This window comes from Oncorhynchus nerka, linkage group LG7 (assembly GCF_034236695.1).
Source record: "Oncorhynchus nerka isolate Pitt River linkage group LG7, Oner_Uvic_2.0, whole genome shotgun sequence".
Classification (NCBI taxonomy): Eukaryota; Metazoa; Chordata; class Actinopteri; order Salmoniformes; family Salmonidae; genus Oncorhynchus; species Oncorhynchus nerka.
Window position 1 is genome coordinate 70,258,953 of NC_088402.1, and position 27,309 is coordinate 70,286,261.

At 41.9% G+C, this 27,309-nt stretch overlaps 1 protein-coding gene across 1 annotated transcript in view; it reads right to left on the reverse strand.

The window, feature by feature from the left end:
• Positions 1-27,309, reverse strand: part of LOC115132286 (bridge-like lipid transfer protein family member 3A) — a 61,138-nt gene that overhangs the window by 27,288 nt on the left and 6,541 nt on the right. The window contains exons 2-7 of the mRNA XM_029664765.2: positions 11,291-11,453; positions 8,457-8,495; positions 8,188-8,279; positions 7,822-8,011; positions 4,397-4,537; positions 4,006-4,176 (exon numbers count right to left, since the gene is read on the reverse strand). Coding sequence (XP_029520625.2) covers positions 4,006-4,176; positions 4,397-4,537; positions 7,822-8,011; positions 8,188-8,279; positions 8,457-8,495; positions 11,291-11,453 — 796 coding nt within the window. The remainder of the gene's footprint in view (positions 1-4,005; positions 4,177-4,396; positions 4,538-7,821; positions 8,012-8,187; positions 8,280-8,456; positions 8,496-11,290; positions 11,454-27,309) is intronic.

Sequence of the window (27,309 nt, forward strand, 5' to 3'; positions counted from 1 at the left end):
CTTTGAGGATAACACAGTGCCACCGATGTGGCCAGCTTCCAAGGACTGTGGGCTCTCGTTCTCCATGGCCGACATGAGTAAGACATTTATTTAAGCGTGTTAACCCTCGCAAGGCTGCTGGCCCAGACGGCATCCATAGATGCTCCCTCAGAGCATGCGCAGACCAGTTTACAGAAATATTCATTTTCTCCCTATCCCAGTCTGAGATGTTCTTCATTGTTCCTGTACACAAGAAAGCAAAGGTAACTGAACTAAATGACTATCACCGCGTAGCACTCACTTCTGTCATCATGAAGTGCTTTAAGAGGCTAGTTAAGGATCATATCACTTCCACCTTACCTGACACCCTAGACCAGGTGTGGGCAACTCCAGTCCTTGAGTGCCTGATTGGTGTCACACTTTTTCTCCATCCCTAGCAAACACAGCTGATTAATCAAATTTCATTCTAAATTGAAGATCATGATTAGGTGATTATTGGAGTCAGGTGTGTTAGCTGAGGTTGTTGCAAAACTGTGACACCAATCAGGCCCTCGAGGACTGGAATTGCCCACTCCTGCCCTAGACCCACTTCAATTTGCATACAGCCCCAGACGATGCAATCACCACCAATTACACTGCCCTATCCCATCTGGACAAGAGGAATACCTATGTAAGAATGATGTTCACTCATTACCGCTCAGCCTTCAACACCACAGTATCCTCCACATCATTAAGCTTGGGGACCTGGGTCTGAACCCTGCCCTGTCGGGCTGCCCCCAGGTGGTGAAGGTAGAAAACAAGACCTCCACTATGCTGATCCTCAACACAGGGTCCCCACAAGGGTGTGTGCTCAGCCCCCTCCTGTACTCCCTGTTCACTCATGACTGCGTGGCCACGCATGCCTACTGCTCAATCATCAAGATTGCAGATGATACAACAGTAGTATGCCTGATTACCAACAGTGATGAGACAGCCTACAGGGAGTAGTGGTGGCAGGGAAATAACCTCTCCCTCAAAGTCAACAAAACAAAGGATCTGATTGTGGACTTCAGGAGACAGCAGAGAGAGCACGCCCCATCCACATCGATGGGACCGCAGTGGAGAAGGTGAAGAGCTTCCAGGTCCTCGGCCCCGAAGACCCTGAATCTTTTACAGATGCACCATTGAGAGCATCCTGTCGGGCTGTATCACCGCCTGATACGGCAACTGCACCGCCCGCAACCGCAGGGCTCTCCAGTGGGTGGTGCGGTCTGCCCAACATATCACCGGAGGCACACTGCCTGACCTCCAGGACACCTACAGCACCTGATGTCACAGGAAGACCAAAAAGGATATCAACCACCCGAGCCATGGCCTGTTCACCCCGCTATCATCAGTACAGGTGCATCAAAGCTGGGACCGGGAGACTGAAAAACAGGTTCTGTCTCAAGGACATCAGACTGTTAAATAGCCATCACTAGCTGGCTACCACACGGTTACTCAACCTTGCACCTTAGAGGCTGCTGCCCTATGTAAACTCAGCAAAAAAAGAAACGTCCATTCACTACCAACTACGTTTATTTTCAGCAAACTAAACGTGTAAATATTTGTATGAACATGAACTCAACAACTGAGACATAAGTTCCACAGACATGTGACTAACAGAAATGGAATAATGTGTCCCTGAACAAAGGGTAGGTCAAAATCAAATTAAACAGTCAGAATCTGGTGTAGCCACCAGCTGCATTAAATACTGCAGTGCATCTCCTTATGGACTGCACCAGATTTTCCAGTTCTTGCTGTGAGATGTTACCCCACTCTTCCACCAAGGCACCTGCAAGACATTTCTGGGGGAATGGCCATAGCCCTCACCCTCCGATCCAACAAGGTCCCAGACGTGCTCAGTGGGATTGAGATCAGGGTTCTTAGCTGGCCATGGCAGAACACTGACATTCCTGTCTTGTAAGAAATCACGCACAGAATGAGCAGTATGGCTGGTGGCATTGTCATGCTGGAGGATCATGTCAGGATGAGCCCGCAGGAAGGGTAGCACATGAGGGAGGAGGAAGTCTTCCCTGTAACGCACAGCGTTGAGATTGCCTGCAATGACAACAAGCTCAGTCCGATGATGCTGTGACACACCGCCCCAGACCATGACGGACCCTCCACCTCCAAATCGATCCCACTCCAGAGTACAGGCCTCGGTGTAATGCTCATTCCTTCGACGATAAACGCAAATCCAACAATCAACCCTGGTGAGACAAAACCGCGACTTGTCAGTGAAGAGCACTTTTTTCCAGTCCTGTCTGGTCCGGCGATGGTGGGTTTGTGCCCATAGGCGACATTGTTGCCGGCGATGTCTGGTGAGGACATGCCTTACAACAGGCCTACAAGTCCTCAGTCCAGCCTCTCTCAGCCTATTGCGGACAGTCTGAGCACCGATGAAGGGATTGTGCTTTCCTGGTGTAACTCGGGCAGTTGTTGTTGCCATCCTGTACCTGTCCCGCAGGTGTGATGTTCGGATGTACCGATCCTGTGCAGGTGTTGTTACACATGGTCTGCCAATGTGAGGACGATCAGCTGTCCATCCTGTCTCCCTGTAGTGCTGTCTTAGGCGTCTCACAGTACGGACATAGCAATTTATTGCCCTGACCACATCTGCAGTCCTCATGCCACCTTGCAGCATGCCTAAGGCACGTTCACGCAGATGAGCAGGGACCCTGGGCATCTTTCTTTTGGTGTTTTTCAGAGTCAGTAGAAAGGCCTCTTTAGTGTCCTAGGTTTTCATAACCGTGACTTTGATTGCCTACCGTCTGTAAACTGTTAGTGTCTTAACGACCGTTCCACAGGTGCATGTTCATTAATTGTTTATGGTTCATTGAACAAGCATGGGAAACAGTGTTAAAACCTTTTACAATGAAGATCTGTGAAGTCATTTGGATTTTTACAAATTATCTTTGAAAGACAGGGTCCTTTTTTGCTGAGTTTTCATAGATATGGAATCACTGATTACTTTAATAAGGTAACATTGGTCACTGTAATAATGTTTAAATACAATTTTACTCATTTAATCTGTATTCTATTGTTTTCCAGTCAATGTCACTCCGACATTGCTTGTCCTAATGTTGGTATATTTGTTAACTCCATTCTTTTACTTTTAAATTGTGTGTATTGTTGTGAATTGCTAGATACTACTGCACTGTTGGAGTTAGTAACACAAGCATTTCGCAACACCCGAAATAGCATCTGCTAAATATGTGTCTGCGACTAATAAAACTTGATTTGATTTCTAATGTAAATCTTTAGCAACACCCAAGGGGGCTTTAACTGCCTAGCTCTCCCTGTAGATTCTACGGTGACGTAGTGTCCCCATGAGTGACAGAACACTGAACCAATCACGGTGCAACTACAGAAGACTATCGACACTTACACTCAGTATTTTCCGCTGGCTGCCCCTCCACCACAGAAAACACTGAGCTCGTCTGAAACACCTGCATTTTGGAGCTGCCTTATTCAAGAAAGATACCACGTTCGTATTTTTTATTTTTACCTTTATTTTACTAGGCACATCAGTTAAGAACAAATTCTTATTTTCAATGACGGCCTAGGAACAGTGGGTTAACTGCCTGTTCAAGGGCAGAACAACAGATTTTGTACCTTGTCAGCTCGGGGATTTGAACTTGCAACCTTTCGGTTACTAGTCCAATGCTCTAACCACTAGGCTACCCTGCCGCCCAATGCAGCTTTATTAACTCAAGGATGATTTTGTATTTTTTTACATTGTTTGCAAACTGATATGTGACACGAATGAATGCCAAAATAACATCCAAAACAGGCATAAAGAGAATAAATACATGTTTTATTTGTTTTAGCTAAATATGCAGGGCTCAAAACAGATTGGGCTCAGGCTCTGCCCCACCTACCCTGAATGACGGGTCGCCACTGAATATAGCTACATTTGAAATAGAACTGTAGCACAAAATAAGTGCAGGCTGCAGACTCTGTGCTGTTGTTAACACATATAAAAGGAAGGCGGGAGGACGGTACCTGTAGAGACTCTGCAGCCATATTCTTCCTCTGCTGGGCAGACTTCTCCATGGCCTCACTCAGGGACTTGGCGTAGTGGATGACAGCTTTGAGCTGAGAGTCCGTCAGCACCCACAGCAGGTCGTCCAAAATGAAGAGCAGCTTCGAGGCCAGAACATTACAGTCCTTCACCTGGGATATGATTAAAGACAGAGGAGAAACCTAGTTAGTCATCATGTTACAGAGGAAGCAATTTTACATTCATACAATGACTGTGTGTTTATTTACTCTGAAGCACCTTGAGAACAGTTAGTTGCATTTGAAAAAGAAAATGTAACGTGGTTAAACTGTTGGGGAAACGTCACGTCAAGTAAACCCCACCCTCCCTGGCCTACCCATGGCCCAGTCTTACCCTGCGCTTCAGGGCGATGCGGATGCGTCCCTGGTTGGTAATGAGGCGTAGTGGGATACTGCCCAGGTCCTGGTCTTCACTCTCTATGGCATCAGCCTCTATACGCAGACTCTGCCAGTTGATCTCCTTAAACGTCAAAACCTGGGGAGTTGCACAAAACATACACAGACAGACAAAGACACAGACACAAGTATATACATATTAGGGATGGGATGGGACGAGCTACAAGTACACTGGCCTAAAAGTCTCTTTACAAGGAAAACAGGGAGACCATGTAAACGAGGTCATTTCTAAGGATAACGCAGACGCATTTTCTGATCTCAAATAGAAGGGCTGGAAATCATGACCAATAAAACGCTGAACAATTTGCCTAATTAAGTGATATTTATTGCTGGCCTGAAAAACAAATACAGTGACTCTGTAGGCTGGACATACTGTACTAACTGTATCATGAAACCTGGACATTCTGTACTAACTGTACCATGAAACCTGGACATACTGTACCATGAAACCTGGACATACTGTACCATGAAACCTGGACATACTGTACTAACTGTACCATGAAACCTGGACATACTGTACTAACTGTACCATGAAACCTGGACATACTGTACTATGAAACCTGGACATACTGTACTAACTGTACCATGAAACCTGGACATACTGTACTAACTGTACCATGAAACATGGACATACTGTACCATGAAACCTGGACATACTGTACTAACTGTACCATGAAACCTGGACATACTGTACCAAGAAACCTGGACATACTGGAATAACTGTACAATGAAACCTGGACATACTGTACCATGAAACCTGGACATACTGGAATAACTGTATCATGAAACCTGGACATACTGAACCATGAAACCTGGACATACTGTACTAACTGTACCATGAAACCTGGACATACTGTACCAAGAAACCTGGACATACTGGAATAACTGTACCATGAAACCTGGACATACTGGAATAACTGTAGCATGAAACCTGGACATACTGTACTAACTGTAGCATGAAACCTGGACATACTGTACCATGAAACCTGGACATACTGTACCATGAAATCTGGACATACTGGAATAACTGTATCATGAAACTTGGACATACTGTACTAACTGTAGCATGAAACCTGGACATACTGTACCATGAAACCTGGACATACTGTACTAACTGTAGCATGAAACCTGGACATACTGTACCATGAAACCTGGACATACTGTACTAACTGTACCATGAAACCTGGACATACTGTACTAACTGTACCATGAAACCTGGACATACTGTACCATGAAACCTGGACATACTGTACCATGAAACCTGGACATACTGTACTAACTGTACCATGAAACCTGGACATACTGTACTAACTGTACCATGAAACCTGGACATACTGTACCATGAAACTGGACATACTGTATGAAAAACCTGGACATACTGGACTAACTGTACCATGAAACCTGGACATACTGGACTAACTGTACCATGAAACCTGGACATACTGTACCATGAAACCTGGACATACTGTACCATGAAACCTGGACATACTGTACCATGAAACCTGGACATACTGTACCATGAAACCTGGACATACTGTACCATGAAACCTGGACATACTGTACTAACTGTACCATGAAACCTGGACATACTGTACTAACTGTACCATGAAACCTGGACTAACAGTACCATGAAACCATGAAACCTGGACATACTGTACTAACTGTACCATGAAACCTGGACATACTGTACCATGAAACCATGAAACCTGGACATACTGTACCATGAAACCTGGACATACTGTACTAACTGTACCATGAAACCTGGAGATACTGGACTAACTGTACCATGAAACCTGGACATACTGTACCATGAAACCTGGACATACTGTACTAACTGTACCATGAAACCTGGACATACTGGACTAACTGTACCATGAAACCTGGACATACTGTACCATGAAACCTGGACATACTGTACTAACTGTACCAAGAAACCTGGACATACTGTACTAACTGTTCCATGAAACCTGGACATACTGTACCATGAAACCTGGACATACTGTACTAACTGTACCAAGAAACCTGGACATACTGTACTAACTGTACCATGAAACCTGGACATACTGTACCAAGAAACCTGGACATACTGTACTAACTGTACCATGAAACCTGGACATACTGTACTAACTGTACCATGAAACCTGGACATACTGTACCAAGAAACCTGGACATACTGTACTAACTGTACCATGAAACCTGGACATACTGTACTAACTGTACCATGAAACCTGGACATACTGTACTAACTGTACCATGAAACCTGGACATACTGTACTAACTGTACCATGAAACCTGGACATACTGTACTAACTGTATCATGAAACCTGGACATACTGTACTAACTGTACCATGAAACCTGGACATACTGTACCATGAAACCTGGACATACTGTACTAACACTACCATGAAACCTGGACATACTGTACTAAGAAACCTGGACATACTGGAATAACTGTACAATGAAACCTGGACATACTGTACCATGAAACCTGGACATACTGGAATAACTGTATCATGAAACCTGGACATACTGTACTAACTGTAGAATGAAACCTGGACATACTGTACCATGAAACCTGGACATACTGTACTAACTGTAGCATGAAACCTGGACATACTGTACTAACTGTAGCATGAAACCTGGACATACTGTACCATGAAACCTGGACATACTGGACTAACTGTACCATGAAACCTGGACATACTGTACCATGAAACCTGGACATACTGGAATAACTGTATCATGAAACCTGGACATACAGTACTAACTGTAGCATGAAACCTGGACATACTGTACTAACTGTAGCATGAAACCTGGACATACTGTACTAACTGTAGCATGAAACCTGGACATACTGTACCATGAAACCTGGACATACTGTACCATGAAACCTGGACATACTGTACCATGAAACCTGGACATACTGGAATAACTGTATCATGAAACTTGGACATACTGTACTAACTGTAGCATGAAACCTAGACATACTGTACTAACTGTAGAATGAAACCTGGACATACTGTACCATGAAACCTGGACACACTGTACTAACTGTAGCATGAAACCTAGACATACTGTACTAACTGTAGAATGAAACCTGGACATACTGTACCATGAAACCTGGACACACTGTACTAACTGTAGCATGAAACCTGGACATACTGTACTAACTGTAGCATGAAACCTAGACATACTGTACTAACTGTAGCATGAAACCTAGACATACTGTACTAACTGTAGCATGAAACCTGGACATACTGTACTAACTGTAGCATGAAACCTGGACATACTGGACTAACTGTACCATGAAACCTCGACATACTGTTCTAACCGCTACATGAAACCTAATTTTGTGGGCATACCTCTCCTCTCTTGGGGTCTGTGATGCGGGTGTAGCGGAGGTCAGTCTTCTGCCATTTGGGGTTGAGACTGTTACCCTGGAGCTGCCAGAGCTCGAAGGAGGCGTGAAAGGCACGGGACTGCACCTTGATGGTGATGGAGTTGATGATGACAGACATACCCTCCACCACCTTCTCAGCGAAGCCATATTCACTGCAGCAAGACACAACAATAGACAGATGAGAATATGACCGAAGACAGTGGGTTTTCAGTAAATTATATCTGTCCATAGCAACAGTTATATACAGTACATAATAGTATAAAATAAATGGATCTATCACAAATTCCCCTCAAAAAGGTTCCAAACAGACAGAAAAGGTAAGGCTTACCTCTGGCCAGCAGTGATGGCAATAGGGGAGGGGCCATTTGGTGCACGGGGCTCCTCACACGTTCTCATCTCCACCTCCACCTTGTCCAGGAACTGCGGGGGTTGGAAGAAGTGTGCATAGTTACCATAGTTCAGCACAGCAGGGGTGGATGTAGTATTACAATAGTAAACCAATACATTTTACTACAGGAGAAATAAAATGGAGAAAGAGAAGGAGAACGAGCGGGACAGAAACTCATGGAGGAATAGAACAAAGGGTAGAATTCATACCAGGCAGATGGGGCTGGTCTTCAACTTTGTCCATTGTATCTGAGGGAGACAAAACAGCAGGGGACCAGTCAGGATGGCACAAACACTTTCCTCAGCACTGTTCTACTGGACTGTTTATCATTCACTGTGTGCAAGACACACAGAGTGGCTTGTGCTTTTAGGCTTCTCCTTGTAGACTTATACCCGACCTAGACTGGCTTCAAAATAGTAATCTTAAAGATAAAACAATAATAAGGGGACATCTGATCTGGGCCATACAAAGACAACCCAGCTAATTTCAAATCTGATCTGCAGTCCACATCTTTCTAAACAACAGGTTGAGCAGGTCATTCAGGGCTTCGGTGTGGTGCTGTGCTGTGCTAGCTTCTGGCCTTTTGTGTCCTTCCCCCTCATGCTGCTCTCTCGCTGTTATCTGAGCCTAGCAGTGGGCCTGGAGATGTGTCCACTGATCTTAGTGTTATTGGACAGTAATGCTGCTTATCTCTGCCATGCTGCCTGTGTGTGTAGCCTATGCTGCTTATCTCTGCCATGCTGCCTGTGTGTGTAGCCTATGCCCTCTGCGGCGTTCATTGATGTAGCTAAAGGCTACACTGTGAAACCCCAATGACATGGTCTTGTCAAACCGCTCACCATACGTTTTGCCTGGTCGTGATTTAATGCTTTCATATTAATCTGCCATTGGTCAGCAAATATGACCAAGTGTTTCCCCTATATTCATTTAGCAGTGGCGGGCCCTCGCTGCTAAATAGTTGCCGCCAAGAAATATGAAAAAAATTGGGATGGTAAAACATTGTCAGTTAAACTTAGACAACTAAAACCAGATATAAAGTATGTAGAAATGATAAAAGAGCTAAAAATTTTTTTTACCTGTTAGTCCTATAGGGACATTATTTCATTTTTGGATAAAAAGACGTGCCCGTTTTAAGCGCAATATTTTGTCAAGAAAAGATGCTCGACTATGCTTGATAGAATTGATAGTTTTGGAAAGAAGACACTCTTACGTTTCCAGAACTGCAAAGATTTTCACTGTGAGTGCCTTATAACAAAAGCTTCAGGCAAAACCAAGATGTTTGAGCGACCAGGAAATGAACAGGATTTCTGAGGCTACGTTTTCCATGATCGCCTTATATGGCTGTGAATGCGACAGGAATGAACGGACACTTTCTAGCGTTTCCCCAAGGTGTCTGCAGCATTGTGACTGACGTATTTGTAGGCATATCATTGGAAGATTGACCATAAGAGACTACAATTGCCAAGTGTCCCGCACGGTGTCTGCGTGGAAATTGGTGCGCAAAAGTCAGCTACCAGTATTTTTCCATCCGAATCAGAGAACAAAGAAGGCTTCTAGGGCTGCCATTTCAATGAAGAGATATATGACAAAACACCTTAAGGATTGATTCAAACAACGTTTTCCATGTTTCAGTCGATATTATGGAGTTAATTCGGAAAAAAGTTCGACGTGTAGGTGACTGAATTTTCGGTTAGTTTCGGTAGCCAAATGCATAGTAACAAAACGGAACGATGTGTCCTACACAAGAATCTTTCAGGAAAAACTGGACATCTGCTATGTAACTGAGAGTCTCCTCATTGAAACATCTGAAGTTATTCAAAGGTAAATTATTTTATTTGATTCCTTGGCTGGTTTTTGTGAATATGTTGCGTGCTAAATGCTAACGCTAAATGCTAAGCTAGCTATCACCACTCTTACACAAATTATTGATTTTCTCTGGTTCAAAAGCATATTTTGAAAATCTGAGACGACAGGATTGTTAAGAAAAGGATAAGCTTGAGAGCAGGCATAGTTATTTCATTTCATTTGCGATTTTTAGAAATCGCTAACGTTGCGTTATGGTAATGAGCTTGAGGCTGTAGTCACGCTCCCGCATACGGGTTTGGGAGTAAGATCATCTTTGAGAACTAACAATCATCAATAAAAACTAGGAGTCAAGAGAGAATCTAAAATTCCCAAACTTTTATGGCATGGAGCCCCCACTGATTTTGTTATAATGTTTGAGACACTCAGATAGCACAAGAACACGGCATAAGCCATGGCAAAATGTATAGAATTGCAGGAAATTTGCTTTAAAACAGATTTTTATCCCCTCTGCCCCATGACAAAATGTGTAGAATTACAGGAAACTAGCTTTAAAACTGGGACATTTTCTCTCCGCCCCATTGCAAAATGTGTAGAATTGCAGAAATGTGCTTTGAAACAGCAAAATGTCTGCAGCAAAGAGGAGGGCCTTTAAAATCTTTGGTCAGAGACTGTGCAGTTGGCCACGTCCACTACCACGCTGTCCACCACACTATCTTTTCCACCGCTGCTGAAAGAACACTGACCGTAAACTACTAAATTAATGCAGTGACATAATTCTGGAACACTCTTTCTTATCTGTACGCAGCCATTGTCATCGGGGAAAGACATGGTTTATTATAAGAATAACACAAACGGTCTAAGGCACTGTATCGCAGTGCTAGAGGCGTCACTACAGACCCGGGTTCGATCCCGAGCTGTATCACAACCGGCTGTAATCGGGAGTCCCATAGGGCGGCGCACAATTGGCCCAGCATTGTCCGGGTTAGGAGAGGGTTTGGCCGGGGAGCTTTACTTGGCTTATCGCACTCTACAACTCTTGTGGCGGGCCGGGCGCCTGCAGGCTGACCTCTGTCGCCAGTTGAACGGTGTTTCCTCCGACACATTGGTGCGGCTGGCTACCAGGTTAAGAAGCATGGTTTGGCGGGTCATGTTTCGGAGTACACATAACTGGACCTTCGCCTCCCAAGCCCGTTGGGGAGTTGCAGAGAAAATAAAAAGAATAACACAGTTGTCTCACCCTGATTGCAGCCTTGTTGCAGTAGACCCGGGTGACAGCCAACCAGGTAGGCAGGTCCAGCATGTTCTGCAGCACCTCCTCATCCAGCTCCAGGTTGGACAGCTGACCCTCGCCCTTCAGTGTGCTCAGGTTTATCTTGTCTGGAGACAGGTTCTTGGTGAACCTTCATACAAAGGAATGAGAGAGGGGTAAGTTCAAGAAACCATCAAACCTGGACTTGCTGTACTAACTCTACCATGAAACCTGGGCATACTGTACTAACTGTCAGCAAGGAGACCCCATTGATTTTGTTATAATGTTTGAGTCACTTAGATGGCATAAGAACATGGCATAAAACCAGACTGATCACCAAAATAGATTACACGTCATGCATGTGTGGTTTACGAGGGTTCGGAGGCTATGTGAGGACAGTGTAAATGAGGTTAAAATTAGATGCTAGCCTGACCAAGGTCGGCTTTTTGCAGTGATATTGGCAGTGAGATGTAATTGTGAGCTTCATGCTGTAGGCCTAATTGAATCCCAGGCTGCAGTACAGACCGTGTCTTTGCCAGATTCCCACCATAGGACAGTCCCCATCTGGCTTCATTGACCTTACCCTCCACTAGAGCTAAAAATGAACTGCTGAGTCATTTGCCAGAGCAAAACCTCACACAGTGAAACAGCAGTGGTGTTAGGCTAGCTGTAACGTATTCTGAAAAGATAATGAGGCAACAAACAGACCATTTATAGTTCAAATCTACCACACTCACCATGACTGGAAAATTATGACCTTTACTCCACACTCATTCGTCTAACTAAAACCTGACATTTCAGACTCCCAACACAAAGGCTGGTGTTTCTTGGGCTTTGGCTGGTGGTGACAGAGCTAAATGCCAATACACAAGAGGTCTGACTCTAGTGCTGGACTGACTCACCAGTCCACTGTCTGGGTAACATATTGTAATGCTACTGAGACAAGTGAGACACTGGTTCAAGATGGTGTTGTCAGGGGCTTTTCTAGTAGCCTAGTGCTGCCTTTGGTATGTAGCAAGTCTCAGAATTCCTTTAACGAGAGGGCTTCATTTGAAAAGCTGAGATACCATCAGAGTAAAGCATCAACCTCAGTCCAACAAGATTTGAATTAGCCTTCCAGTAAAGGAGCTTGACTATTACCAGTCATCAGCTGTAAAGAACAGTGTTATACGAGGTTAACCAGCCCACATTAATGAGCGCTAAGCTATAAGGTGAACAGGTGAACCACTCCACCCCTCAACCATACCTCAATCTCTATCCCAATCGCAATACTGGTCTGTCATTGACTAGACTGCTGTAATGAGATTAAAGCTACTCCACTATAACTAGGCCTGTGCACTCAGAACCTTGTTCCACTGAGTGCACACAGCCTGGAACCTCTCTCTCCCTGAGGGAGCACTTTCAATCCACCCAACACTCCTACAGACCAATTTAGCACCCTATGATGAAATGTCCAAGACTGATAATAGTACTTCACCAGGGAGGTGTCCGAGCCTCCTCCTGAAGACCTACAGGGTATGCAGGGTTTTGTTCCATCCTTTAAAGCAGGGCTGGGCAAAAGCCTACACACCCAGTAGCTTTAATGTGTACACTAACCCTGCTCAATAATGAGAAGAAAATAAAAAGACATTCCTCATTCAAAACAGCTCACACAGGAGCCAACATGTCCTAGCTGGGGATTCAACGCTTTTAATAATACTGCGTTTGCATTTTAATTTGGTATTTCTATCCTTTAAGAGCGGTGAAAATAATAAAGAATAGCCTGAAGGGTTGGGGTCAATTCCATTTCAATTACGGTAACCTAAATTCAGGAAGTAAACCAAAATCCAATTTTTCCCAATGAAAAAGCACTGAGGAGAATTGGAATTTCAGTGTACTTCCTGAATTGACTAGAATTTAAATGGAATTGAACCCTGATAGGCTGTAGTCTGGAACACCACACAGACTATCATGGTACTAATTCAAATAAGGTATCTGTTTTTTATTTGTAATACATTTGCAAAATTGTCTATAAACCAGTATTCGCTTTGTCATTATGGGGTATTGTTTGTAGATTGCTGAGGATTTTTTTACTTAACCTAACCGTTATATTTTAAAATAAGGCTGTAATGTAACAAAATGTGGAAAAAGTCAATTGCTCTAAATACTTTCTGAAGGCACTGTATATACATATAAAGTAAACACACATACATAATGATGTGCATAGGCAGTATGGACAGTATATGAATAGAGTAGTTGTGTATAGCAGTAGTTATATAGAATGAGCCATGACTAGAATAGAGTATATACACATTTATACAACGGGTGGGTCTAACCCTGAATGCTGATTGGTTAAAACTGGAATATTTAGAATGAACAACTGGGATACAGAACATAGATACAGAACAAAAAGACTGTTGCGGTGACCATATTACCACCACACCGGCGGTCACGAGTCATGAAGGCAGTCAAATACCACGTGACCGTTTAGCCACGGTAATTAGGTTTCTCCAAGCTGTGATGCTGCTGCTAGTAATTAGTAGCCTACCAAACTTGCTAACTGCCTGGTATTCAGCACTCTATTCTCCCTCTAACCACTCTGACATCAATGCAAATGTCATCGAAAATCTAATCAAACATTACATGAGAGCCCGTGAGCTCAGGTTGCGCAACATTTCTATAGGTTATGTAATTGCGGGAGAAAACAGGGTGATGGCCGCTAAAAAAAGACAAAGATCCCATCAGCTTTCTATAGGCTCGGCCTACAATATTTATTTCTCAACTTAGTATTTCTCAACCCTAATATTAGGCACATTGCTTATACAGTGTGGAGAACAAGTATTTGATACACTGCCGATTTTGCAGGTTTTCCTACTTACAAAGCATGTAGACGTCTGTAATTTTTATCATAGGTACACTTCAACTGTGAGACGGAATCTAAAACAAAAATCCAGAAAACCACATTGTATGATTTTTAAGTAATTAATTAGCATTTTATTGCATGACATAAGTATTTGATCACCTACCAACCAGTAAGAATTGCGGCTCTCACAGACCTGTTAGTTTTTTTAAAGAAGCCCCCCTGTTCTCCACTCATTATCTGTATTAACTGCACCTGTTTGAACTCCTTACCTGTATAAAAGACACCTGTCCACACACTCAATCAAACAGACTCCAACCTCTCCACAATGGCCAAGACCAGAGAGCTGTGTAAGGACATCAAGAGATTAAATTGTAGGCTGGGATGGGCTACAGGACAATAGGCAAGCAGCTTGGTGAGAAGGCAACAACTGTTGGTGCAATTATTAGAAAATGGAATAAGTTCACTTCACACTTTTTCAGTTGCGCCCAGAAATGTTCTATAGGATTGAGGTCATGGCTTTGTGATGGCCACTCCAATATCTTGACTTTGTTGTCCTTAAGCCATTTTGCCACAACTTCGGAAGTATGCTGGGTGTCATTGTCCATTTGGACGACCCATTTGCGACCAAGCTTTAACTTCCTGACTGATGTCTTGAGATGTTGCTTCAATACAGCCACATCATTTTCCTGTCTCATGATGCCATCTATTTTGTGAAGTGCACCAGTCCCTCCTGCAGCAAAGCAGCCCCAGAACATGATGCTGCCACCCCCATGCTTCACGGTTGGGATAGTGTTCTTTGGCTTGCAAGCATCCCCCTTTTTCCTCCAAACATAACGATGGCCATTATGTCCAAACAGTTATATTTTTGTTTCATCAGAACAGAGGACATTTCTCCAAAAAGTACGATCTTTGTCCCCATGTGCAGTTGCAAACCTTAGTCTGGCTTTTTTATGGCCGTTGTGGAGCAGTGGCTTCTTCCTTGCTGAGCAGCCTTTCAGGTTATGTCGATATAGGACTCGTTTTGCCGTGGATATAGATACTTTTGTATCTGTTTCCTCCAGCATCTTCACAAGGTCCTTTGCTGTTGTTCTGGGATTGATTCGCACTTTTCGTACCAAAGTATGTTCATCTCTAGGAGACAGAAAGCGTCTCCTTCCTGAGCGGTATGACGGCTGCGTGGTCCCATGGTGTTTATACTTGCATACTATTGTTTGTACAGATGAACGTGGTACCTTCAGGCGTTTGGAAATTGCTCCCAAGGATGAACCAGACTTGTGGAGGTCTACCATTTTTTTGTCTTGGCTGATTTCTTTAGATTTTACCATGATGTCAAGCAAAGAGACACTGAGTTTGAAGGTAGGCCTTGAAATAAATCCACAGGTACACCTCCAATTGACTCAAATGATGTCAATTAACCTGTCAGAAGCTTCTAAAGCCATGACATAATTTTCTGGAATTTTCCAAGCTATTTAAAGGCACTGTCAACTTAGTGTATGTAAACTTCTGATCCACTGGAATTATGATACATTATTTCACATATAAGTGAAATAATCTGTCTGTAAACAATTGTTGGGAAAATTACTTGTGTCACGAACGAAGTAATGTCCTAACCGACTTGCCAAAACTATAGTTTGTTAACAAGAAATTTGTGGAGTGGTTGAAAAACTAGTTTTAATGACTCCAACATAAGTGTATGTAAACTTCTAACTTCAACTGTAAACTGAAATTAGGCAAACTATTACAATTTCATCAACCAGGAAATGGCGTAGCGATTTCTGCATAGTGGCTTGGTTTTTGCTCTGACATGCACTGTCAACTATGGGACCTTATATACACAATTGCATTTACTACAGGTGGACTCCGATCATGTTGTAGAAACATCTCAAGGATGATCAATGGAAACAGGATGCACCTGAGCTCAAATTTGAGTCTCATAGCAAAGGGTCTGAATACTTATGTAAATAAGGTATTTCAGTTTATTTTTTAATACATTGCATTGTGACTCCACTTTGTCCCCGTACGGCCTCACGGAAGTCATAGCTGGTTTGTACACTAGGGCTGGGCTGTATACCGTATTTTACTATATACCGGTATTTATGCACAGACCGGTTGGAGTTTTTACTTTACCTTCTATAATGGTATTTGTATATGTTTGGTTTGTTAAATGTGATAAGCAACTTTGGCGTGTAAAATGTCTGTTAATATATTTTACTTGTTTGCTACTTGAGTAGTCTCTCCCTCTGCATGCCGCTAACCACACCAAGCCTTGCCCCGTCACTCAAGGAGAGAGCAGTTTCACGACCAGAGTTACAAGCACTTTCTTGCCATTCACTCTCCTAAGATCAAATGATGCAACAATGTTGGTGACATGCTGTTTTCCACAGATGTTCTATAATTACACTATTAGTTTGCGTATCTTATTGTCTGAATACTACCGTTTAATAGTTTGTCTTTTGTGTTAGCCGCTAATCGCTAGTTAGCTGAGAGTCAGAGCAAACGTAGCTAGTTAGCTTATACTGCCTGGTACCAGTGCTGGTATAGACCTTTATAAGCATGTTTGTGCAACGATAACTTGTCAGAGAGGAATAGGCGAAGCATGAATATGTTGGTTAACTAGCTAGCTACATGAAGTAAGAAAACATGAAATGTAACATCTAATTAGGGTCACCTGGAAACGCTGACCAACACTTTGGTTCCTACCCTGTCAATAATTCCTCACTGACTTATTCATTCGTTGTCAGGTCAAACAATGTATTCAAGGTGCTGCCCACTATATTCCAACTATAGAATTAGAATAATCATTATATTTCCATGATTCCAACACCAATTAACTACGCCTAGATTTTTTGCCCATACCATGCTGCTTGACACAGTATGGAGATTATGATAAAAGTGAAGGAAATGCAGAAATTTATGAAAATGTTGAAAATTATTTTTGGTTAGAGTTGGATTGAATAGTATAAATGGAGAAAGCCCCATTGAAATCACTTATAATTTGTGTTGCCACCCTAGGGTCATGGGATACTCAGAAAGCATATTTAGAACATTTATTATTAAAAAACGTAAAATACCTTCAAAAAAATTGTAATATGATATTTTGTCCATATCGCCCAACCCTACTGTACACATCCATGTTCCCAGTCACCTTGCTGTGGTTAAATGTGGTGGTTCGTGCCTTTCGTTTTGCGCAAATGCTGACATCTATCCACGGTTTTTGGTTTGGATAAGTTCTAATTGTCACAGTGGGAACAACATCCTCTATGCACTTCCTGATGAACACAGTCACAAAGAGTGTATATGTCAATACTATTCTCAGAGGTGACCCGGAATATTTCCCAGTCCGTGTGATCAAAACAATCTTGAAGCATGGATTCTGATTGGTTAGACCAATGTTGAACAGTCCTTACCACGGCTGCTTCCTGCTTAAGTTTCTGCCTATAGGTAGGGGAGGAGCAGAATGGAGGCGTGATCCGATTTGCTAAATGGAGGGTGGGGGAGAGTAGCAATGGTCCAGAGTAGTGTAGCACGTGAAGCAGAAGGAGATGTGTTGATAGAATTTCAGTAGCATTTTTCTCAGATTGACTTTATTAAAGTCCCAGCTACAATAAATACAACCTCAAGATGTGCGGTTTCCAGTTTGCAGTGTAGTTCAATTGAGCCTTCACAGTGTCGGCTTGTGGGGAATATACACGGCAGTGACGATGACCCAAAAATTATCTTGGGAGGTAATGCGGTCGGCATTTTATGGTGAGGTATTCCAGATCAGGAGAACAAAAGGGACTTGAGTTCCAGTACGCTACCACAATCACACCATGAGTTGTTAATCATGAAACATACCCCTCCACCTTTCTTTTTCCCGGAGAGTTCTTTCTTGCTGTCTGCGCGACTGACGGAAAACCCCATGGAGACCACAAAGACTCCCTGGGGGTTAAGCTTTACAGCACAACTCAGTGCTTCCCTGGACGCTTGTCGCTCACTGGCCCAATGTAAAATCCAGGGAAATATTTATAATCCTTTGGTTTGAAGACACAAGAAAGATTGCTGAGGAATGTTCTATTTCCATCAGCCTTCTGCCACAACATAGGGCCTAGATTTGGTAGAATAGGCCAAGACGTTATCTCCCAGTCTTATCTGTTATTCAGAGCACAGACAGGGCTCCTGAGCTCCTGGTCATCTCACAGAGCCTGCCTCTAGCAGTGAAGTGTCCTGCGCTTGGGTGAGCCTGGTGATTTGGTTCTATTGTCATTCTGCCAAGTGGAAGAACCAAGATTGCGTGAGAGAGGGAAGGGATCGAGTGGGTGAAATTGAACATGACAGAATATTCTGCAGTGATGTTGACCTCCACTCTGTTAGGCCAACAAATAGTGTCCTCTCCTCTCTCTGCAGCAGATATAAGCAATATGTTCCCAGATAGCACACATAGGTCTGCCCAACTTTGGCACAATGTATACAGGATACTAATCTGGACGATGCCATTAAGACAGTGTTGCTCATTGGCAAGACATCTTGCAGATGTATGTAGAATATCTACATTGTAAATTCCGCAGTTCTACATCCTTTATACGTTGGCCAGACATCAACATTTTATTCTAATGTCTCGCCGACATTTTCCCAATGTGCAAACAATCTCCAAATGACATATTGTCCACACAATTTGATATGTTGGCTAAAGGTGTGCGTGTTACCTTGGTTTGGAACATCAAATTGCAAAATTGAATCGCAATATGTATAGAATCGCAATACATATTGTATCATGATAATATTGTATAGTAAGGTCCCTCGCAATTCCCCTGGCAATTCCCAACAATACCAACAAAGCAGGGCCACATCAACAACGCTACTGGAGTGAAGGGGAGTTTTGAAGCCAGAGGCAGGGGAGTTGCTGAGTGGGTATAATAGGACTGAGTGACCAAAGACAAGCTCAAACATGGCATCTGCATCTTCCTCACACTTACAGGACTGAAACAGCCAGCCACGCTAACTATTACACAAAGTAGTCTCTTTGTGAGGTGGTAACACTCCGAGAGAGGTATGTTTTCTGACAAGCCTTTATTATAAATGTGTATGCAAGGAGGGGCAAGGGAAACAGTCAAACAATAGCCCAATGCAGGCAATGAGTCATACTAATGCACTCCCAAAGAGAGCATTCAAAGCGAACAGAAGAGATTTCCCCATAAAAATAAGCTAGTCTAAAACAACATTGCTTCTTTGATTAAATAAATCACTAAGCTACTCCAAAGTCTGAATAAAATGTCCTATAATCACCAAAGCAGTAGCAATGAATAGACCATGCCTTTAAATTATCCTCATTTATTTTGTCCCATAACGGAGAGAGAAGGTAAGGATGTTTAAGCGTAACATTTGTCAGCATGCAATCCAGAGGCTAGATGTTCTCAATGCCATTGCGAATTGGCTCATTCACCTCCTCCCATCTAGTACGCAATCTTTCTCATTTATTCAACAGTCACCACAACGGACAAACAGAGCAAAGCCAAAGTGTCAGACTGACACACTGGAAATAGGCCAATGTCTTATGAACAGAAACACCACACTCTCCAGTCTTAGCCTTTTCCCCATACAGCTGAATGAGCTCATCACATTTCAACACAAAAAACCCTGCCCTTACTGACAGTGATTGACAATTTGCCAGGCATTAAAAAACAGAGGACAGTCAGAGACCTAGGCACAAACCAATATTGCTGCAAATAAAAGCTTAACGCTTTTACACAACTCAAAATTCAAAGGTGTGCAGCTGTAGACTACATTTAAAGACAAGTGACTACGTAATGGCTTCAGTAAGTGGGATGCAGCCTATCAGGTAGATAAGAAACTTGAATACCCCTGCCCCAATCTAATCTTACACAGAAAGTCTGATACCCAAATCACCATACTGATGCATGCCCAGCTTCAGCTCATCTGTATGGCAGGGAGAAAACAATTAGACACTGTGACATCAACAAATACCCCAGCCTACCCCAGCTAAACCCTCCCCAAGCCTTGATGACGCTGGGCCAATTGTGCACCACCCTATGGGACTCCCAATCAATGCCATATGTAGTGATGCCTCTAACACTGAGATGCAGTGCATTAGCTGCTGCACCACTCAGGAGCCTTATGGTGAACAATATGTTGAAATCGAATTGCAATGAAAATCACACTATCAAATCGCAATACATATCAAATCGTGAGAATTGCAATACATATTGTCCTGTACAAAAATGTATTTGTTGCGGCAAACTTCCCACAAGTTTGTGGGAAAATGTTGCCAGAATGTTGCCAGAAGTTTGTAAATGTTTGCCACTAGTGGGGAATCTGCAGCAAGCCTTTGGCAACCATAATATTTATTGCCACTAGAGGCAAACAATTCACCCAGTCTTTTTTCTAGCAAACAATTCTCTCAAGATTCTAGTTGAATCTGTGGCAACAATATGTATTGCCACTTGCGGCAAACAGTTTACCAGAAGCCGTTTCTGGGGAACACATAAGTTCCAAGACCAGTCACCGTTGACGTCCAATCAAGGGGATTAGAAAGATTTGTTGGAAAATGGAAACCAAGCCATCTATCTAGCTACCTACCAAAGTTGTAATAAGTTAAACACTCACCGGACATTTTAAAATAGTGTTAGCTAATTGATGCCTAGTTAGCAATGTCATGTTTTATGGGATAGAGAGAAACACATTTTGTTGATACCAGCTTCAATATGTTTGTGTCACTGACTGGCGCTTATCTAGACATAACATTAGCTATTATATTTTTGCGCAATTATTGTAATAGCTAGCTAACTAATGATTTCCCTAAACACTTAAATTTTTAGGTGAATACGTTGCTGTCTTTTAATACCAATATGCATGTAATATGCTAGTGTCACTGTTCAGTAGCATATTAGCTAGCACAACAGCTATGGTAGCAACAATATGAGCTGACTTGACATCAAAGAAAAACTTCACTTTTGCAGATGGATACCCTTCCCCTACCCATGGTGTTGAAAGAGGTTGTATTGGGAGGAGGATGCATCAACACCCTGGAAAGATGTTTATAGTGCACTCACTCATAACACTTTTGAGTGAATCGTCTTCAAGCTTGATAAGGTAAGCAAATGCATGTATTATTCTCATGAATGTAGCCCATTCTTTGCAACAATTCGATCTTTCATTGCTGTAAACTAGTAGCTACTCATCTTGATCATGTGTTGTTCCTTCTCTCTTTCTAGAAGCCATCAGTTACAAGGCAAAAAGACAGATTGAGGCCTTTAATCAAACTGAGGACAGAGAAATGTGCACCAGGTCAAGGCTTCATGCATGTATGGCTTTGAGATGTCAGTTAACAATTATTCATTTTGGAAAAATAATATGAATTTCCATGTTAGGCATAACTCAATTTTATGTTGCGTTTCTTTTGAAGTCCCCAGTTTAGATTAAATATCATAATTAGTTAATTAGTTTGAATCAATTGTGTTGAGGGCTTGGCTGGAGAAAAATTGTGTATACTGTGGCCACACATTTATACAAGGCAGAAACTTTATTTCCTTGCTGAAACATACAAAGAATGCCAGTTTCAGTGAGAAGCATAGCAACATAACAGATGACCCAGTTTTTCAAAAGCCAAACCCACCCGCCAATTAGCCGCTGAGTCTACATTTTAAGATGCCAAAATATAAAATGTTTCAGTATCCTGTTTTTGTTTTCGGATCATTTCAGTGCATCCATTCAACAAGTATATCTCCAACATCCACTCAAAAAAACAATTGTTCTGAACTGGGTTCAATTTAGTTTTTGTTGTTTTAATTATTTATTGTCAATTATCTTATCTTTTAAATGTCCATTGGTTGAAATATATTGCTCAGTAATCACTTGGCTCATGTAAATTCTGTATATGCCCCTTTAAACATCCCAAGATCAACATCTCCAAAGTGTTCACATTTGTGACTCGTTTCAGGAAACTAGTCGTATGTCACTATATCACAGGAGAAAAAAATTAAATATTCAAAATGTGTTTTTGGCAGAAATGCCTTCGGGAACATGTGAACTTTTATGTGCCTTAATAACAAACGTATTTAATCCATAAATACAAATGAAATTGTTAAATTACGAGCCTAGTTGGTTTAGCCATGGAAAAAGACAGGAACCTTCCCACTAGCCATAATTGGCGAAGACAATGTATGGGCTGTACATGCCGGGAGAGGAGTTTGGATTGGTCTGCCATGTAGCTCGCTTCTGTATATAACATGAGCTGTTCACAGTATGTGTTGACAGTCCTTTCTACCGCACACCGTTTTTGAAAGATATAACGTTAGCCATAGAGAAAAAACATTTTTTTTCTACTTTTCTCAACAACATTAATGCCCTGAATTTAGCAGGTGCTATCAACAAATCAGTCGGAAAAGGTGATGGGCTACATTCTGCACATGCTACGGTCAGTGTGAACCGGAGTTAAAAATGGTTCCAGTCTGCCGTGAAGCGTTCATGTAAGAGTCTAGCTACATTTTCCATATTTAAGTTTCTAATTTTGTCAAAGTCATTTATTGCAAGTTAAAGCGTATTTTTAGTTATCTAGCTAATGTTAGCTTGCTGGCTCATGAGTTAACATTACGTGTATGATCTGTGTAGTAATATTATTCGAATCAGAAATGTATCTGCATTGCTAGTTATAGCCTAATGTTAGCTAGTTAACATTTAACCTATTTTGTTAGCTTTAGCGACCTGCAGATTCATACTACAACTGACAATGTTTGTATTGGTAGTAGTATGAGTTGGGGTTACATCGGTTCATTGTTTAGCTACCTACCTAGCTAGCTACATGTCTAAACAAAAGACTCCACTTTGGCTGGATTATTACATGACCCATCAAATTAGCAGGTGTGTCTGGGGGTGATTACGGCCCTCGATTCTATTGTATTTCATGAACATGTGTACATGTCTAGACAATAGTGACCCATTCACTTAGCTAAATGTGGGCGAGGGGTGGTTAAAGCATTAAAGCATTTCCTGCACACGACCCATTAATTTAGACAATTGTGTCAGGTAAGCGTAATCTAAGAACGATAAAATAATTTTTATCTGGACACTTTCTATTTTTGGATATTTCCACTATGCAAGTACTATCACTGTACCGTTTACACCTTCTATTTATTTGTGCATGTGACAAACTTAGATTTTACCACATGGCCTCATATGAGATTCCTTAAAGAGATGGGTGGGACTAGGGTTGCAAAATAAATTTTTCCATGGGAAATTAAGCTTGGGAATTTGGGGAATTTTGCTTAAATTCATCAAAAAACGTTATAACAGTGAACCTTTTTTGTGGGATACGCATATTTTGGTTAAACTATCCCCAATTCAATGGAATTGCAACCCTCTGCATGCACAGAGCATTCTTCCATCACATGTGCAGCTGATCCTCAAGATCTTGCACACTAATGAGATGCTATTGAGCCCACACTACTACACTGTCTGAGCCAAGGACTACATGCTTTCTGGTAAGTTTTGATTACAATACTGGGTTGGGTGAATATATTTTATATGACATATACTACCGGTCAAAAATTTTAGAGCACAAACTCATTCAAAGTTTTTTTCTTTATTTTTACTATTTTCTACATTGTAGAATAATAGTGAAGACATCAACACTATGAAATAACACATATGGAATTATGTAGTAACCAAAAGTGTTTAAAAAAAATCTAAATATTTTACATTTGAGATTCTTCAAATAGCCACCCTTTGCCTTGATGACAGCTTTGCACACTTGGCATTCTCTCAACCAGTTTCACCTGGAATGCTTTCCCAACACTCTTGGAGTTCCCACATATGCTGAGCACTTGTTGGCTGCTTTTCCTTCACTCTGTGGTCCGACTTATCCATAACCTTCTCAATTTGGTTGAGGTAGGGGGATTGTGGAGGTCAGGTCATCTGATGCAGCACTCCATCGCTCTCCTTCTTGGTAAAATAGCCCTTACACAGCCTGGAGGTGTGTTGGGTCATTATCTTATTGAAAAACAAATGGTAGCCCCACTAAGCGCAAACCAGATGGGATGGTGTATCACCACAGAATGTTATGGTAACCATGCTGGTTAAGTGTTCCTTGAATTCAAAATAAATCAGTGTCACCAGCAAAGTACCCCCACACCATCAGACGACCTCCTTCGCGCTTTAAGGTGGGAAATACACATGCGGAGATCATCCGTTCACCCACACTGCGTCTCACAAAGACACAAAGGTTGGAACCAAAAATCTTCAATTTGGACTCCAGACCAAAGGACAAATTTCCACCGGTCTAATACCCATTGCTCGTGTAACCTTGACCTAAGCATGTCTCTTCTTATTGAGGTCCTTTAGTAGTGGTTTCTTTGAAGCAATTTGACCATGAAGGCCTGATTCAGACAGTCTCCTCTGAACAGTTGATGTTGAGACGTGTCTGTTACTTGAACTCTGTGAAGCATTTATTTGGGCTACAATTTCTGAGGCTGGTAACTCTAATGAACTGATCCTCTGCAGCAGAGATAACTATGGGTCTTCCAATCCTGTTGCAGTCCTCGTGAGAGCCAGTTTCATCATAGCGCTTTAATGGTTTTTGCAAATGCACTTGAAGAAACTTTCAAAGTTCTTAATGTTCCGTATTGACTGACCTTCATGTCTTAAAGTAATGATGGACTGTCATTTCTCTTTGCTTATTTGAGCTGTTCTTGCCATAATATGGACTTGGTCTTTTACCAAATAGGGCTATCTTCTGTATACCCCCCCAACTTGTCACAACACAACTTATTGGCTGAAACACATTAAGGAAAGAATTCCACAAATTAACTTTTAACAAGGCACACCTGTTAATTGAAATGCATTCCAGGTGATTTCTTTGAAGCTGGTTGAGAGAATGCCAAGAGTGTGCAAAGCTGTCATCAAGGCAAAGATTGGCTACTTGAATAAACTCAAATATACAATATTTTGATTTGTTTAACACTTTTTTATACTACATAATTCAACATGTATTATTTCATAGTTTATGTCTTCACTACTTTATACAATGTAGAAAATAGTAAAAATAAAGAAACCCTTGAATGAGTAGCTGTTCTAAAACTTTTGACCGGTAGCGTACATTACTTTTTTGTTAACCTGTTACGGCTAGCGGAACGTTTCGACATCATCCGGTGAAATTGCAGTGCGCGAAATTCAAATTAAATTGTTAGAAATATTAACTTTTATAAAATCACAAATGCAATCCACGGAAATAAATCTTAACTTGGTGTTAATCCAGCCACCGTGTCAGATTTCAAAAAGGCTTTACGGCGAAAGCAAACCATGCGATTATCTGAGGACAGCACCCCACCATACAAACACATGAAAATCATATTTCAGCCAAGCAGGTGCGACACGAAAGTCAGAAATAACGATATAATTCATGCTTTACCTTTGAAGATCTTCTTCTGTTGGCACTCTAATATGTCCCAGAAACATCACAAATTGTTATTTTGTTCGATAAACTCCCAAACAAAAGAGTCCACTTGGCTTGACACTCATTCTGAATAGTCGTACTTCTTCATTTCTCAAAGGAAAAGCATCAACGAATTTCGAAAGACTGTTGAAATCTAGTGGAAGCCAGAGGAACTGCAACCAGGTGCCTCATACATCTAGTTACCCATAGAAACCAATAGAAAACACAGTGAACTCAAAAAAACAAATTCCTGGATGGTATGTCCTCGGGTTTCGCCTGCCCAATAAGTTCTGTTATACTCACAGACATTATTTTAACAGTTTTAGAAACTTTAGAGTTTTCTATCCAAATCTACCAATTATATGCATATCCTAGCTTCTGTGCCTGAGTAGCAGGCAGTTTACTTTGGGCACGCTTTTCATCCGTACGTGAAAATACTGCCCCCTATCCCAAAGAGGTTTTAACTAGTAAATAGTAGCCTACAGCAAAGTGTGTTTATTTTTTTTCATTTAACCAGGAAAAGTGTGTTTAAATCATTTCTAACTTGTTAACGATTTCTGGTAGTCAGTTTTTGCTACCATGTGGTTGTTAGCTTGCTTGAGCCTGCTAACTGAGTGTTAATTCACCTGTTTCCATACATGTTTCATTTTAAAACATTTATCTTACAAAGGAGTTGTTTAACTGCTTAAATATGTATCTGTACATAGAATTGTATTTGTTTTTCTTTACAAAAAAAAACTTATCTTTACAGGAAAATGCCACGGTGTACAAAGCTGTGTACATCTGCAAATACTGTGCCAAATCATATGTGAAAAATGCAACAAAGATGCAGAATCATTTGCCCAAGTGCATAAAGTTCCCTCAGCAGTCACAACAATCAACCTCTGACAAAAGTCCCTCTACTTCTATTCGAAGTGAAAATGATGAATCAGACATCTTATCGATAGCAACAGCTCATTGTCCTCCTGGAATCAGAAGTTTTTTTGACTCAATGGAGGAATGTAGTCAGAGAAATGCTGATGAATGTTTTGCTTGAGCTGTGTATGCAACTGGTTCACCTCTGATGCTCACAGGCAATGTGTATTAGAAGAGATTTCTGAATGTTCTTCGCCCAGCATACACCCCTCCAACAAAGACATGCTTTATCTACTAATTTGCTGGATGCAGAGTTCAACAGAGTTCAAGTGAAGGTCAAGCAAATCATAGAGAAAGCAGACTGTGTTGCAATCATCTCTGATGGGTGGTCAAATGTTCATGGGCAATGAATAATTAACTACATCATCTCCACCCCTCAGCCAGTATTCTACAAGAGCACAGACCCAAGGGACAACAGACACACCAGTCTCTACATTGCAGATGAGCTGAAGGCAGTCATCAATGACCTTGGACCACAGAAGGTATTTGCACTGGTGACAGACAATGCTGCGAACATGAAGGCTGCTTGGTCTAAAGTAGGAGTCCTACCCTCACAACACACCCATTGGCTGTACTGCTCATGCATTGAATCTGATCCTCAAGGACATCATGGTACTGAAAACAATGGATACACTCTGCAAGAGAGCCAAGGAAATGGTTAGGTATGTGAAGGGTCATCAAGTTATAGCAGCAATCTACCTCACCAAGCAAAGTGAGAAGAATAAGAGCACCACATTGAAGCTGCCCAGCAACACCCATTTGGGGTGGTGTTGTCATCATGTTTGACAGTCTCCTGGAGGGGAAGGAGCCTCTCCAAGAAATGGC